At 39.7% G+C, this 17,340-nt stretch overlaps 2 protein-coding genes across 2 annotated transcripts in view; one reads left to right on the forward strand and one right to left on the reverse strand.

The window, feature by feature from the left end:
• Positions 1-1,738: 1,738 nt before the first annotated feature.
• Positions 1,739-8,260, reverse strand: LOC140139070 (uncharacterized). Its single transcript, XM_072160851.1, has 5 exons — positions 8,109-8,260; positions 7,416-7,505; positions 7,170-7,256; positions 5,039-7,042; positions 1,739-4,708 (listed from the first exon to the last, which is right to left on the reverse strand). The coding sequence occupies exons 1-5, from the start codon at positions 8,154-8,156 to the stop codon at positions 1,739-1,741; spliced, it is 5,199 nt and encodes a 1,732-aa protein (XP_072016952.1). The 5' UTR covers positions 8,157-8,260.
• A 2,226-nt stretch (positions 8,261-10,486) lies between these two features.
• The window catches only part of LOC140140104 (cytosolic carboxypeptidase-like protein 5), a 48,983-nt gene continuing 42,129 nt past the window's right edge, over positions 10,487-17,340 (forward strand). The window contains exons 1-2 of the mRNA XM_072161932.1: positions 10,487-10,638; positions 17,047-17,157. The gene's annotated coding sequence lies outside the window, so the exon portion shown is untranslated. The remainder of the gene's footprint in view (positions 10,639-17,046; positions 17,158-17,340) is intronic.

Genomic DNA, 17,340 nt, shown 5'->3' on the forward strand with positions numbered 1-17,340 from the left:
TATTTTGTTGGTATTTCCATCTGTCGGTATTACCGACGAGATCCTGTGGCGTGTTTAATACCGCTAATGCACTGTTAAAATCTTGCCAACCTTTAGGATTGAAATTCTTTCTCTTCCTGAGAGCATCGTTAATTAAATCAACTAAGTGCGTTCCTGGGATAACGCTCCCATCTGCAATAATTTCACCCCTTTTATTCCAATCGATACTATTTCGATTGGACTTGATATGTTCCAAAAGGCGCCCTGCCTTCTTTCGAAGCGTGTGAGGTACGCTTACGAGTACAGCACTTTCAACTTTTAATTTGTCTTTTCCGCTCGCAGCATTGCTTTCTTGATTATTTTCAGAGCCATCGGTGGGTGCAGCGGGGGTGGGTGTACTTCTTGGTGTTGTTAACTTCATCTCTAACGGTTGTTTCCTCTGGTTGTCTAACGCAAGATATCTACTTAATGTCTGGTTGTACAGCTTGATTTTTTCGTCTTCCTGTAAGTCACTTCGGTCCAGAATATCTTTCATTTCTACATCAAGTGCAAATGTAGCTTTTGTTGCCGGCGAGGGCTCGGCAAATCGATCAACCATTTCATGCGGGACAAGAGCCATTTTAGTAGCATGCGTCATGTCCATTTTTAACTTACTTTTTAAACAAAAGACTACCAAGTAAACTTAAGACTGGTGTGATTAATGCCGATACCCAGCCACCTTGTTGCTTGAGAAGTATTTTTCTTTTTGTCCCCAAAGAAATCTTCTTATCAGCTAGATCTCGAAGACGCCGCTTGTGCTTCTTCAATCTAGTCTTCTCTATTGTCTGAAGTCGGATGTTACCCTGCAAGACGTTCAAGGCACATTCACACAAACAGTAGATAAGTTCTTTTTTAGCTCCACGTAAAATACCTTCACGCTGTTTGCTGTTCCCTTTTGCTATTACGTGCAAGTAGGGAGCGTGTACTTTTAGCCTCTTAGACATTGTGAAAAATGAAGACACTTGCACAAATACATCATAATTTATACACGTTTAGGGATGTAAACCACCGTGGTTTCGTCTGGAAAGATTTGCGTCCGCAGTCGAATTTCGTCTGGGGTTTCAGGCTTTAAATCAACCAAGAGATATCCATAAGGTTTACTGGTAGCGTCATTATAGCTTTGTTGTAGAAATTTGATATTTCCCGGGTACATTTGTTTTGCAAGATGGTTGATTTGAGATTTATCGCGTGGATTTCTAAAGATGACTAAATAGTGACTATTAAGACTGATTGTTCTCATCTCCTTGCTTTGATGAAATAGGTTTTGTAAAATAAGAATGACGGAGAGATTTTTATGATGACTTCCTTTGGTGAAGAGTGCCGTCACACGCTTATCATTTCCAATTTCGCTCATAAGATCATCTAAAATTATAAGATTCCTCTTGCTCTTATCGATATACGTGTCTATATTGTCTGGAAATCCTTCTATGAACTTCAGGTGGGGAAGAGCCCTACTTAATTCCGCGTACACGGGCTGAAATTCACCATAACACCACAAAATGTTTTCTGGCACCCTATTAATCGTATCCTTTCCTCCAAGCAATAACTTTTGTACCCATATAGTTTTCCCACAACCCGTCATACCTGCACAACAACAAGTAAATGGGTGTTGTAGTCTAGAATCCATCGCTCACAATGACTGAGACATACATGCCCGTGTGCAGTTATTTTATAATCGAATAACGATGATCATGAAACTATTATGTCTTCCCTTAATATTTTACACGTCCAATGGGGAAGTCGAAATACCGTCGGCCCCAACTTTCCGTTTGATGTACAGATATGACAGTGCTTCTTTCATCTGCGTGTACGTGACCATCGCTTCCCCCTTCATCCTGAATCCCCGATTGATTCCCGAACCTGGCGCTTTATTATGCAGTACGGCGAGGTATCTTTCTGCTGTGAGAGGACGTCGCTGACGCTTGTTGAGACCTTTACAACTATACTTGTCTCCTTTAGGACCGAAACAAAAGTAAGTCTTGCTGCAAAGAGCGACGATGCCATCCCCTTCCCACTCTTTTTTGAAAAGACCTGGTTCCCTTTTGTCGTACAAAAAATGCTCTGCCGAATCCGTTCTTGGGAACCAATCGTGTCTCTCCTCTTCAAATTCTTCCCTCATCTCTTCTTTGACTAGTTGGTCGAAACTAGAGCCAGATAAAGCCAGATAAGCAGAGTCCGTGTCCATGCACACATACTGGAAGTCGTGACGACATAGATACTTATCGACAAAGTCATAGTAGAACGCCAGCATGCGTAACTTGGCGTATGCATACACGAAAAAACCTATCTGGATGGGGAGGTCCATTTTGATTTTCTTCTTGGAGCATTCTACTTCACAAAAGTTGTTTCCAACCAGGTTTAGTTGACGAAAGTACTGTGAATTAACTCTGGTGGGTGCTTCTTCTTGGCTGCATGCAGACACATCCCTGAATTTCTCTTTATTGGTGATCGTCTTTCCATAGGCTGAATTGCCGATCAATTTCATGGTTTCGGCCACCAATGCCTTCGCCGCATCTTTATCCCCCATACGTCTGGCGTTGACTACACCTTCACCAAAGGATCTAAAGCATGATTTTGGTGTGTACTGCACAACCTCATAGACGTGGGTGACTTCAAGCCCATGGTCTATGTACCATTGCAAGAGTGGTGTTGCAATGAGAAGCTTCTCGCCTTTCATACTCCCGATCAGCGTCTTCCTTGGTTTGTTCAATGTGTGATGATCTTCAGCATAGCTTTTCATATGCTCCCCAATATCATCTTTGCCAACCTCTATGTTCTTGAAGATAGGGGGCATCTCGCTGAAATGCTCAATCAGGTGATCAGGTACTTGGATATCGCATTCAACCACACCAAAAATCTCCCCATTTCGCACCCCTTCTACAATCTCTGCTATACTCATCGATCGACGATAACGGTGCGGCATTCGTGAATTGTCGACGAACGCCTTTACCCTTGGATCCTTCTCAATCATATCTTGCCACTGGCATTCAAATATCTCGACCAAATTGAAACCTTGGGCTCTGATATATCCGGAGATTGCCGAGGTTTCCTTCCGTAGATCTTCCATTGAAGTTTGTTTTTTTTGGTTGAATTCTGCATGGTTCAGCCGGCACTGATGTCCATGGAAATAGCATCCGTGGAATTGGTACACCGTTTTAGTAGCCTCACAATAACCGTCCACGGGTATTCTCCTATGTCCGATGCGCCTCTCTACGCCGTTAAACATGTGGCGAATTGTGATGTCGTGAGAAGAAGCAATCCACTCCAGCCATTGTACCGCCATCTCCCCATACACGTAAGGTCGTACTGGTCTAAAACCGTCATCATGCGATCGATGAATGTAGGTGCCTGTGGGCATTGGCTGCATCAGTGCCCAGAGGTAGAGTGCGTTGGCATCGTAGCCGGTTACTTGGTGGCATTTTTTGGCCCCGTCTCTGATAAATGTCCGGTCCTTCTCGTGGTACCTATGAAACACCAACGACGGGCCACCGACAATATTCTCCCTCATCTTGTAATAGATGTCTTTGTCGGTCTCTTTAAACAAAGAAAATGCGACATCTCTGTCCAGGGAATTGAACAGGTACCGCAAGGTAAGTCCAGGTACGGATATGGCATCTTTAAACATATCAATTGATAAGCTCTTGTAAAACTCGAACATGTTGTCGATGGCCTGTAAGAATGGCAATACGTCGAGTTCATTGTACCATTCCAGAAAATCCCTCATGCACGTCATATTGCGGTCGCTCCATACCTGTTGACAGTGACGGTATTCTTCATCACTTATGTTGGCGTTCTTAAGCTTGCTGTAAAATGCGCTATGTGGAGGGAGTTCCCGATGGTTCAACTTTGAAAGATCATCCATCCATTCATATGGAAAATAACCCTTTCCAAGCTCACCTCCATACGCAGCCACGAATTGCTTGTAGTTATATCCTGGCGCCAGGTAATTAAGGATATCCAAGAACTTCAACGATTCCGTTTGAATACACTGGTAGCTGCTACCTTTTTTGATTATGAATGATATCTTTTCGGCCCTCCGTATAGCTGGGTATAGATATTGCCGGATCAAATTGATGTCGTATTTTCCGGAATTAAATCCAAGAACGGGTAAGGTTGATATGTATTGGTCGAATTCCTCTCTCAGTCGCTCAAGTTGACTAATTCTTTTCTTGACCCCTTTGGCTCCAAGTTGATTTGTCAATGTCTGCACCTGCGCTATCATGTCATCTATCTCCTCGAATACGGTTCGAAATGTGTCACTCATGATTTCATGACTCCGATGGCTAACTTCAAGAAGATAGGCGACCATGTCATCGACCAGCTTCTGACTGTCTCCATCGGTAACCAAATGGCGTACATCTTTATCATAGCCATCCACATTGCTAGCAATGCTGACGCTCAGTGGTCTATGATAAGCTACTACCTTCAGCTTTCCGGTGTTGACATGCGCTGGCTTCTCAAAAAAGCATTCGAAGTCGAATGTAGCTCTGTGCGTAAAATACCGCATGTCGTCATCAACTTCGATACCTTCACTCGATAATTTCTGAAAGATGGTAGGCGCTGGTCGAAACATCCCGCCTTTGAATACGTGTTTGACATTGGCGTCGCATGTCAGTTGGTGCCTTTTGAGATTGAAGGCAATTGAAAAATGCTTGTCGCATTTGATACAGCGGTAGGCTTTGCAATACATCTGCAAATTGGTTATGTACGAAAAGTGGCACCCAAACAAATTTACATTCATTGTATCTTGATATCTAGTAACTGATCTCCTGATCAATTCAGCTGTTACGATATTTCGGTGTCCATGCGTTTCATCGTCATTGTTGGCATTTTCATCATCACTATCATCATCATTATCATCATCATCGTCGTCATCGTTGTCGTCATCACCGTCTTCTTCATCGACCTCATTGTCATTGATATGCTCGGCAAGGGAAAAAACCTGGATATTTATCTCAAATAGCTTCTCCAAGATGTGGAGGTCTTCTATGAAAATGCCAGGAAAATGACTGTGCGGTACCGCTTGTTGATACTTCTCGTAATAGAACTTGGTATCCCTTTCCAAATTCTTGAGCGAGCACCCCTTCTGCATTGCTATACATCTAAATATACATAGGTTGTCTTGATACGGCCTACCATTATTAGCGTTAGCCACGAGGGTTCGAACAGCTCTGTTGTTCTTCACATATGGTGGTAGAGCGACACCTACACCTATGGGAAAATCAAGTTTAGTGACATAGAACGTCACGTTCGTCACAGCTTCGATGGCCCATTTGGTACTTGGTCGATGACGAGCCGCATGGTCTTGGAGACTTATCTCCTCTACGGCAGCTATGAATTGCTCGAGGTCATGGACATTTGCTATCAAATGTGGAGCCTCAAAATGCCGATGGTTATTGTGGCTTGAATGGAAATATCGAAGCTCCCCTGTCTCGACGTGTCGCAAAATGAAACCAAAACTTAGATTAATTTTAAATCGTCGGGTTTGTTGGTTGAAAATAGCCCGTATTCGTCGCTCTGACACCGTCATTCTACCTCGTCCATACTGTCCTCCTCTGTCGCCAATCCCGCTCCCTACTCTAAAATTATACACATCCTGGAGACGATGTCCCGTTCTATGGTGACTTCGGATGGAAGGCCAGTTTTCTTGGAGCATTCTTGAAAATCCTCCATCACCATCTTCCTCTTCACCATCGGTTTCACTCTCGGTATCGCTTCCGTTGTTCTCAGCATCTGGCATAACGTCTGGATCTTCAATCAAGATCGCATCTAACTCGTTATTATTTACATCCTCCTCTATGTCGTCGTCCTCGTCATCACCATCATCCTGATCATCGTCCACATCAACATCACGGGCATCATCATCACCATCACTAGAATTATCCCCATCACTACTATCACTAGATCCTCCTCCTCCACCACCACCGCCTGCATTTTCAACCCGTCGCTTTGTTCTTCGACTTTCTTCTTTTTCTCCTTCTCCTCCATCTCTTTCAGCGGGTGCCGTGCCTACTGCCGCATTGTCTAGGTCACTAGGTCCTCTTCTCGACCTTTTTCTCGAGCTTTCTTCTCCTGTCGGAGGTAATTGACGTTTCCTTTGGTGCACATCTTTTACATGCCGCGCCAAACAATCCTTTCTTGCAAATGTTCTTTTGCAAATTGGGCAAGACACTCGGAGATTGAACCGGTGATTGACCTGGTGTCTTTTAAGATTGTCCAATCTTCCGAATGTCTTCCCGCATTCGTTGCATTCGAAACGGCGCTCATTAAGATGGCATGAATTCAGATGAATGGCCAATCTTTCGTTAGTTGGAAATTGGCGCTTACAATATGGGCATCTAACGCCTTTGCTTACCCGTACTCGTTTTTCCCTTTCCTCCTCTGTGTCGTCATCCTCGTCATCACCATCATCATCCTTATCGTCATCCTCGTCATCACTGCTGTCGCTGGTTTGATTCTGTTCCTCGTAGTTGTTAGCGTCGTTATCATCGTTATCATTACCTCCGTTGTCACCCCCTTCTTGCGCACTACTTTGCCTCTCATCCCCACTGCTTTCACTGTTTTCTTCCTCATTGCTACTCCCACTATCATCTTCACTTTCACTCGTAGAACTACTACTTTCCTCCTCGTCACCACTGCTGCTGTCACTACTTACTCCCTCCCTATGCTCCCCAGCCTCTTCTTGCTCCTCATCACCATGATAACTATCATCTTCTCTTCTTTCATCAGTATCACTATCACTTGTAGGCCTACTGCTTGGTGGGTTATATGTACTATCTGTAGGCCTACTTGCAGGTGATGAACTACTACTGCTGCTGCTGCTGCTGCTGCTATTACTTTGATCAATTGCATCTTGGTTTCGACCATCGGCGTTACTACTTCTACTACTGACATACCCACTTGTACTGCTACTATGAACTGTACTTACACTGTAGTAGGGCCAGTTTGGCGACCCGGGCCCACGGCTACCACTATAACTCCTGTCACTCTCTATATTGTAATCAAAATCTCCGGGTAGCATCTGCTGAAACGAAAGAAAAAAAGGTAAGACATTCATAAGTTAAAGATATTTTGTATGTTTTAAACTTTATGTAAGAACTCAATCGTTAATCATATTATAGACTTGATAGACAATACTCGAGTGCACTTACATCATCGTTTCTTTCCGGTATGTCCACTTCACCATCATGATCTTGTTGCTGTTGACCCAACCTGCAGTGGTCTGCATGCGAGGGTTCCTGTAAGAATATAAAAAAGATCATGATTACCAATAACAATTGATTAGGAAAGTAGAACGATAATGATATCAAATATTCTTTTGTTTTGTTTTACACTTTGATGTCAATTTTAGAAATCTGTAAGTCATAAAACTCATAGATTTGCCAGAGTTTACTTACATCATCATCATCACCATCTGGTTGTTTCAAAATGGACCGCAAAGCTGCGCAAAAACATGCGGACGCTGGTGCAGCTAAAGTCAATGGTTCCTGTACAAACAAAAACAAAACAAAAAAAGCTAATTTTAATGTGGGTTTAAATAAATAGATGAATAAAATAAAATGAATGAACAGAAAAAGAGGGAAGGTCAAACCTTCAAAGTCATAAAAATCTGATAAAGTATTAATTTTCAGTCACAACTCATCACTTCCATGATTCGTAGACCCATAAACATCGATTTAAAGTAATAAAAAAGTAACGTGCACTTGATGTATACCGTTTGACCGTGGGTCTCTCTTACAATATGAAAGTAACGTATACTTGATGAAAATATTACTTTGTCTCTTATCATCTTCATAACACCTATAGACTTAAACAATTACGTTTACCGATATTTATGGGCTTCTGTCACCTTATTCATCAAGTGTAAGTTAATTATTAAGGCCTATACTATAATAAAAGTACACATCTGATCGTTCCGTAGGCCTAAGTCTGGATTCAAATAACCAGGCCTACACGACATCATTAATTCATACCACTCCTGCATACTTAGTTCCAACCCTAGCACACTTCAAGTCCTACTTTACATCGTTTGACATGTTAAAACTTTACAATAACGCAGTAATGTAATGTAATATGTAATGTATGCTTACCATGTCGGGGTCCGCCTCGGAGGATGATGACGCGGACGAGATGTCCATTGGTATGGGCGATGACAGAGGAGACAACGGTCTCGGCCATGATTGCTGGGGCAGTTGATAATCTGACCACTGATCAGAGTCATAGTTCTGAAAACCAGAGTTTGTAAGGGATCTTTATTCGTAAGAAATATTAAAATCGACTCTATTACAATAGCTATCCGTGTATTAACAAATTGTAAACTTTCGCGCGAAACACGAAAAAAACGCAAAAAGTTGGATTTTACACCTAAATGCTTACCGCATAATACCAACTTGCCGTACCACATTCTTCTACTTCAGCCCATTGGCTGCGTGAAATCCCGAATTCGGAATCGTCGGATTCCATGATTTATGGGCCTTTTTTGTTGAAAAAATCTGGCTTTTTTACGGAAAAACAGACCGTAAACAAACACACAAAAAATCTCGCCTTATGAGGGCGCTATCCAAAAATAAATTAACGACGCAAACGGAGCATGACGCGCTTTGTTATACATACCGCGAAGTTTAAGCATTTTCTGCATTACACGTGACCTAACTTTACACTACACGTAGTAGGCCTACTTAGTTGTTTCAAAATCTTTTAAAATAATTATTGATTTGATTTGATTTGATTTGATTTATTCTTATTTAGCTATTCATTATGCTATAATATAAAATAATTCAACTTTAAACACACCTCTTGAAAGAATCCAGTAGTCTGCACGCACAGTCCCGCCCAAGGCGCCATTAATCAATTCTCAGCTCGGCGAGGCCCTTATGGGCCACTGATGATCTTGCTCAACCGTCAGACATATTTATACAGTAAAAAACAATCACGTGATCACCTCAACGAACCCTCCACCCACATTAGGCCCATATTAGGAAGTCTATCCACATGTCACGTGACCCGAGTGTAACCAATCATAAATTATGATAGATTTGTAAAAGTTATCAACTTCATGTCACGAAATCTCTCACCTCCACCAAAACTAGGCACCGCAATTCAAAGGTGGAGGAAGTGGAGTCCTCCACTTAAATGCGGTGTTATTTACACGCACTAAAAAATTGTAGAAGAATTGACACTTAATGGAATAATTGGTACTTATATGGTCTTCACCTCAACCAATCACAGCTTGAAACGTCACTCTCCAAGGTCACGTGACATTACTTCATGTCACGCCATCTCCGTGACTTTATATCACCTCCACCAAAACTAGGCACCGCATTTCAAAGGTGGAGGAAGTGGGGTCCTCCACTTTAATGCGGTGTTATTTACACGCACTAAAAAATTGTGGAAGAATTGACACTTAATGGAAGTATTGGTACTTATATAGTCTAGAATCACGTAACCTCTTCACTTCAACCAATCACAGCTTGAAACGTCACTCTCCAAGGTCACGTGACATTACCATATAAGGATCCAAGGTCACGTGACATTACCATATAAGGACATGCGCAGAATTCAACTCCCTCCACCAAAACAAGGCACCGCATTTAAGTGGAGGAAAGTGGAGGGAAGTGGAGCCTCCACTTAAATACGGTGTTATCTACTCGCTATATACTACTCCCCCCCCCCTTGCACATGACAAATTTTTGGGATCCCAATTTGCAAACCTTAAATGGTCTATATACATGTTGCGAGCACAGCGAGCAGAAAATTTGCATATCATGTAAAGCGTTTCTGTACGGTTTTCCTAAGCTTTTAGAGCGTTTTATTTAAAAGGCGCCCCAAGAATGTGTGCCAAAAATCACTTGCCCCCCCCCCCTCTCGGCTTGCCAAAAATTGCTCGCCAAAAATTTCTTGTCCCCCGCCCAATTTTACCCTCCGTAGGGCTCATAATTATTGCACAGCCCCTTGGTGGGGAAGGTTTGAAAATATGGGGGGGGGGTCAACAATTCTGGGTCCTAATAAAATAATTGAAGGTAAAAAAAATGAAGATTGAAAATGCCGATATTTCGATTTTTTGCGTGCTCCAAGTGCATGAATGTTAAGAATTTAATTGTGTTCTCTCGAGTTTGAAATTAACAAAATTTGCGCACTTTACAATAATTAGGCCTATGGGTGTAATATCTCCAGCTAACTCCAAAAGGTACTTTTGTAAAATAGCATGGGCCTATATTTTTGGTTTCTTTTTTATGACATGAATGGGGGGGGTAAAAATAGACCATAAAGGGGGGGGTAATAAATCCACCCTTTTTTAGGGGGAGTCGAAGAAATGTTGATGCCCGCCGGCTTCCAACTTTTGCAACCCCAAAAATATTTAGTCAATAGCCTACGCCTACTTGATGTAAACTGTGGCACTTCGGTACATCGCGGTGCACTGTATATCGTGTATCGCCCATCACCAATTTTTCCGAACAAACATGGTGTCAACTGTCAACAAACAACATCGAATACAAAGTACAGGATGCGATTTTAGCAACCTTGCCTAACAACTAACATGATGGATTTGATGAATGCTTAATATGCATATTAATTCAGATCTTATCATAGTTCACCTGTGTCATATTGTTTCTGAGCTAGGTGAGTCTGAAAAATAGTAATTTGAAGTTAAAGTTCGTTGCTAATTCTATGTACGTTCATGTTTAGATGTTATGCATGGCGATCCTGCATCAATGCATTGACCCCGGTGGGTTCAGTTTGTATTTAAAGGTAGGACGTATACAAACCGTTCAAACCCAAGGGAACGTCCATTATATATGAGCCTTATATGGAAGTCCCCACTTGACTTCGATTATTCCGTGGTATCAAAAGCCACAAGTACTTGAGTACCATCACCCACGGTCAGCTGACATTATTTTAGCAGATTTAAAAATAAATACAAATACATTTATTATAAATGAAAATGAATCGTGATATTATGATTTAAAAATAAATAAAAAATACAGGAATTATTAGTACTAGAGATTAATCATGTAAAATATTAAACAAATAAAGTCGTCATTTTAATAAATCATGACAAACTTATAAAATTAAAATTATGCTACTATGCTAGCCTACAGTACCATCTAAATAAATTTAAATTAATTCATGAATGATAAATGAATGAAAGTTACCTGAAGAAATTAACAAAAATAATAATATAAACAAATAATATATACTTAGCTGTACAAATAAACGAAAAGTCCTATAAAAAGAAAAAGATAAAGACAAAATCTGAAATGAATTCAGTGAAGGCCTACTTTTTAATTGTATTTTTACCAATTTAAAACAAGATAATGATATTAAATAATAGTAATAATAATAAATAATAATAATAATAATAAAATAATGATTAATATTTACAATAATAATTTAATAATAATTATAATAGTAATAAATAAAAATAACAATGATAGATAATATAAATTAATAATAAATAATAATAAATAGTGGTAATATAATGTTTAAAAATAATATTGATTACAAAAAAACAAAAACAAAAACATTCATCCCATTCATTTATATCGTGTTATTTTTCATAATATTATCAAACTTATTTCTCCACTGAAAATTATAAAATAACTGTAAACAATTATATAACTAAATATATAACTAAATATTAATTGAGTGACAGCCAATCGATCAAAACCCATCATAAACATCCAGGCATCCATTGCCAAGACGGCGTAAGAGGATTAGTTAAATAATATTCATAACCTCATGAATATGCATGATGCGTGTGATCCAATCATATTTTATTATTTGTGAAAACGCGAACGCAGTTTGGAGTCATTAATATCTCACAATTGACCTCAAAGTGCGTATCACACGCTTATAAAAGACCTCCGCAGACGATTTGTTGACAGCACATTGCTACATGCATTTGCTCAGTTAATTGGGGCCCCGAACATGGATAATATTTGGCGAATCTTGACAGCGGTAAATACAAAATGGCGATCGCCTTCAGAAAACAAAAACAAACGATAGCGAAACCCAAATACACACAAAATGTACTCAAATAAGGGTCCTTTCACAAAAATAACATTAGCCATGTCTCCAATTTGAAACAGATATTCTTTGAATGATCGAGTCATACATGTAGTCAGTATTTTGTTTACATGTAGTCTGCGCTGAGCAGCACGTCGCGATATTCACATATATACACGCATACAAGCATGACCTGGTACAATATCTCACACCTGATACACAACCATTTGTTATTGTACACAACCATTTGTTATTGTACAAATGTATCTTTCAATCATACTTCGGGCAGGGCTTCACTTTCAAAGGAATTTCCTCAATCAGTATCAGCATAGATCATCTAAAATGGTATCAGTATAATATAATCACGCTGATCTTTTTTTTATTTTGACTGATATTGTGGTAAAAACACCAGAACACATTATTGCATGTTCGTGCATTTATAAAAAATAATACCAGCAACCATCATAAAAAATAGGAATAAAAAACACAGAAACATAAAAAAAAATAGGACGCTGTAAATTAATTATTATCTTCAGAAGACGGTCATGATTTAATATAGGGGGGGGGTGTCATAGAATTTTTACACCAAAATATGGGATCGTATTTTGTAATTGTAAATTGATACACAGAAAGGGGGGTCGTACAAATTTTCCACACAACAGAGTGAGGGTACAATAATTTCAGTCCACAATAGGGGGTTCAAAATAATTGACATCGATATTCACGACCATCCAAAGAAAATGCGAGCAACAACAACAACAACAACAACAACAACAACAACAACAGAACAACAACAACAACAACAACAACAACAACAACAACAACAACAACATTATTGCTTTATAGAGGTTATTGTGTGAAATCGGAGGGGTTTGTTTTGGGCCCGGGGGGTGGGCAGTGACGGTATGTCAGTATGTGCCTGTCAATAGGCCCTCTCTACAATTTAAATTGTAATTTGCATTTTTAATGAAACATGGTTTAATATTGTCATGATGGTAGATAGTAGATACTCTGCAGTGCATGTATAGTTAAAACGTCAGTCAAATATCAATTTTGTATTGGCAGAAATAAGCCTGAACAATTTAGCATGACTGAGTGAGTTAATTTTAAAAGTAATTTGCTTGGTTACCTTTATATTTTCCACAATGACTTTGTTTTAGTCCTAGCCTACATCATACATGCCTGGTTAAATTTGAAGTTATTTATATTTGAAAATGTTACATGGAATATTGAGGAGCATGAATGATAGCTCGTGATTGGAGATATCGTCGAGATCTTTTGTCATGGTCAGTCAGTGGCAGTGGCAGTGACATACACTCATACAGTCATGTTTTCGACATGACTTGAACTTGAAGCTTGAACTCACATGACTTACCTTTTGCACTTGCAGCTTCATGATGCATGATCATGATGATGTGAATGATGAAAATACATAGAAACTTCGCATTGATGATACATGTACTTACCGTGAAGATATCAATTAATTGAATATTCCACTGGCCATCTCAAGTTATGTGCACATGTTTACTTGCAGTAATAATCCGAGGTTAGAAACATTCGAACTCAAACATCAACATTGCAAAGTATGTTTACATTCCAAGTATAAATCATAATTTCCTGTGTGTTGACCTTAGCATGTAAATACTGTATAAATTTCCATGCACGTGTGCATGATTAAAACTTCGTATTTTTCTCCACAAAATAGTGATCAGACACTTGTATATATCCATCCCAGAGTCTCTCAGCATGGTCAGTAATTCTTATAATGATATTCCATTGATATTCCATTAGCATGATTACAAAGAAGAGTGAAAAAATGGTTACATCAGCTCAATTTTTACACAAACCCCAGCACAAACTTCTGTCAACGACATGCGATCCACTGATCCCCTCCAACCAGTTAAATTGGCCCCTGAACATGAATTTCAAATCATGAATAATTATGCAAATTTTAACCAGCTCTTGCAACACATCGTCAAATCCCGTGTTCTAATTGGTCAAAGGTTGTTGTTGAGCTGATGACGTACAATTTCAAGGGAAATTCCCAAAGGCTGATCCATTTTGTAAGGGGTGATTTAAATACAAAGGAGTGATGTTTAACTTTTTATTTATTTTATATCGCATAAATCGTAATATTTGACTTTTTTTCTTACAAATACGGTAATGAATGACAATAATAACTTTGTGCTATCTGTTTATAGGTTATTGTGTGAAATGTCGGGGTTTGTTTTGGCCTCGATATTTTTCCTCGGGGCTGACGCCCCTCGGAAAAATATCTCGCCCAAAACAAACCCTCCGATTTCACACAATAACCTATAAACAGATAGCACGCAGTTATTATTGTCTAAACAAAGAACTAGTATTATAATAATAAAGGACGTTCCCTTGGGTTTGAACGGTTTGTGGACGTATGACCGTTCCAGGATTTTAAAATGACCCCTATTTCACGGGGAATCGAGGACATTTGCAGCAATTGTACCCCTATTTTATGCGAAATCAAGGAAAATTTGCCCCAAATACCTCCCCTATTTTTATCATTTTAAGGACGATTTTCATTTCACCCCTTAATATCACGAGGAATCGAGGACATTTTTCCGAAATAAATACCCCTATTTTTACCATTTCACGGCATGACGGGAAATGAGGACCATAACAAAAACTGTAGCGGTAAAACGCGCACGAAAGTCTAGACCTAGAAATACACCCTATTTTTCATATCAAGGACAATTTTGCTCCAAAACACCCCTAATTTGGACAATCATGAAGAATTTTGTCCTCGAAAATTCCATGGACATTTCTTGAAAAGTACCCCTAATTGGAACCATCATGCGTACACATTGTCAGTGAAGACTGAACCCACCGGGGCATTGACCATGGATGCCAAGCTAAGCAAATTTAAGCTTACTTTACAGTATCCGTGTATTCTGCACTATACTCACACTCATTGTCACTAGTTTCTGCTTCTGCTCTATACTATGCAAACAGGTCACGTGATTTGACGGCCTATATATTATTATAATTGAAGTGAGCTCTTTTACAAGTTCATTAGTTCATGAGTTTACATCCAGTCGCGTATCTCTGCCGGCAGGAGTTTGGTGTGTCAGTTTTCTAGCGTTTGCCATTGGAGAATGGAGATTAGTCAGCATTTTTGTGACACTTTATTTCCTGGAGTGATCATTTTGAACGAAGCGTGCAGCACGACATTGGATTTTCTCCAAAGTAGCCTTGACAAGGCCCTTGTTGGTGTTCTGATAGGGATCCCAGATAGCGCTACAATAGAGGCCGTCAGCGTGACGTCATATGCCGCCATGTTGTGGGTACACGTTGTAATGGTCGTTCGATCTCCATGCGTGAGCAGCAAAATCATCGCGTTGAGGCGCGATAACAGCTGCGTGGCAAGCTGCTCCCTGCGCGTAGTGTCCGACGCATGAACACACAGATCATATGTACCCACAAGATGGCGAAAGGCTGACGGCCTCTATACTCTAAATTCGGATGCACAAGAGAGTTGTATGCCATTTCTTTAACTCTCTTGTTACATGAGTACGGTACAGATTTCTTCTCAAAAGTCCGAGCATTTTATTTGTTTTGTTAGATGCCTGTTTTATGTGGTGGGCCCAATTGAGGTCGCAGCTAATGTCGACCCCGAAGTATTTCTGTTGCTAAACATTCTGGAGAGCAACTTCATTCATTGTTATTATTAATAATCATGATGACTGAGTTTTCAGTTCTGGCTTTCATTACCATTACATAGAGCTTTAGTTTGTTACAATGTATGAAATGATGTAGTTTGATGATAAATTTGGATTGCTTTTTACACCTACCCTATGGGCATGTGATGTTAAGGGCCAGATTTCAAGAACATTTTGAGCAATTTTGAGTTTGACCCTTATTTTGTACTATGATGGGTACCGGTAGGCCTTTGGCTTTCCTTGAGGAGTATAGCCACGATTTACTCACTGTTAGATTCACATTTGAGGCTATAAAACAAAACAAGACATTACATTCAAAATCTAGTCAGATAGCATGACACCGTGTAAAGCAATGGAAGTTCAGAAGTAAATACAGCCGATCGCAACGGGCGATCGCATCAAATTAAATAAAATTGCACTTCAACAAAATTTTGGACTGTTTAAAATGTGACCTGCTAGTGCTGCTACCACAAAATCAGTGTAAAGTCGCAAGGTGTTAGTCACTCAAAACACCCTGGCTACTGCGTTGGTGTTCACTCATCTGTTAAAGCGCTAAGTCTGTCTGTATCCTTTGTGAATGGGAGCACGTACTGGCTTGTACAGGTGGTGGCAAACAAAGAACATTAGTCAGACCAAATATCTTGAAACTACCAACTCAACAAAATGAGCATAAAGTCGCGGCTACTTAATGCTGATTTTGTGGTAGCAGGTCACAAATAGGCAACCTTTTTCTCAAAAGATACAGTTGACTCATGAAAATAAACTTGCATCCAAATTTCAACATTTTAAACTGAATAAATAACATCTGCTGCAGAAAATAGCAACACTGATCAGTCAACCAAAAAATTATAGCAATGGACTCAAGCATCAAATGTATTATAATAACTATTGTTTGCAAATTAGAAGAGTTCTTGCAATTGCATGAGGGAAACCATATATCTCCCAGAGTAAGGCCAACAAAAAAAAAAGGTTTGTTTGTCCATAGAGGCTTATGAAACAGTTGGGTCGGTAGGTCGGATTTTTTTTTTTACAGATATTGCACTTGAAACTGACAATTTGAAGACTGGTAAATAAGTCAAAACACACAGCACTTTGCTGGTTTAACTCTTGAGATGGTTCTGCATGTTATACTGTTCATTTTCTTTACATTTTCTTTCTTTAAATTTATACTAACCACTGTTTTACTAGCACATTCAATGCAAATTGCAAATTAAAAAAAAAGACACGGTCGGGACCAGAGTATACGGTCGGTCGGACGTTGACAAACAAACAATTTTTTGGCCTAATTGTGGATGTGCATAGTAATTTTAATTTTCAAACATTTGTGCAGGGAGTGCTCATCATGTAGCTGATTTTTGACAGGCTCTGAGTGGAACATTGTGCTTGGAATTGTCTGCCATCACCCAGGTATTACAGAGAGCATCTACCACAAAGAAAAAAGGTAAGTATGCCTACATATTAATAAACTGTGGTTCACCTCGAGTTTGTTAGTGACGTCACGTAGGTGCATATTTTGTTGGTCACTGTGGACTCGCAGTATATCGAATCACGCATGTGAAGTGCAGTTTGTCACCACGCAACCACAAAAAAGCATTAACGTTTACATCACAAACTGAACTTGAGA

Source organism: Amphiura filiformis, chromosome 18 (genome assembly GCF_039555335.1).
Source record: "Amphiura filiformis chromosome 18, Afil_fr2py, whole genome shotgun sequence".
Taxonomy (NCBI): Eukaryota; Metazoa; Echinodermata; class Ophiuroidea; order Amphilepidida; family Amphiuridae; genus Amphiura; species Amphiura filiformis.

Bases quoted from the DNA above. Each gene is read 5' to 3' on its own strand.
- LOC140139070 (XM_072160851.1), bottom strand. From the start codon at position 8,156: ATGGACATCTCGTCCGCGTCATCATCCTCCGAGGCGGACCCCGACATG. The intron at 7,506-8,108 runs GTAAGCATACAT...TTGTTTGTACAG, and splicing joins CCGAGGCGGACCCCGACATG to GAACCATTGACTTTAGCTGC. The intron at 7,257-7,415 runs GTAAGTAAACTC...ATATTCTTACAG, and splicing joins CAGATGGTGATGATGATGAT to GAACCCTCGCATGCAGACCA.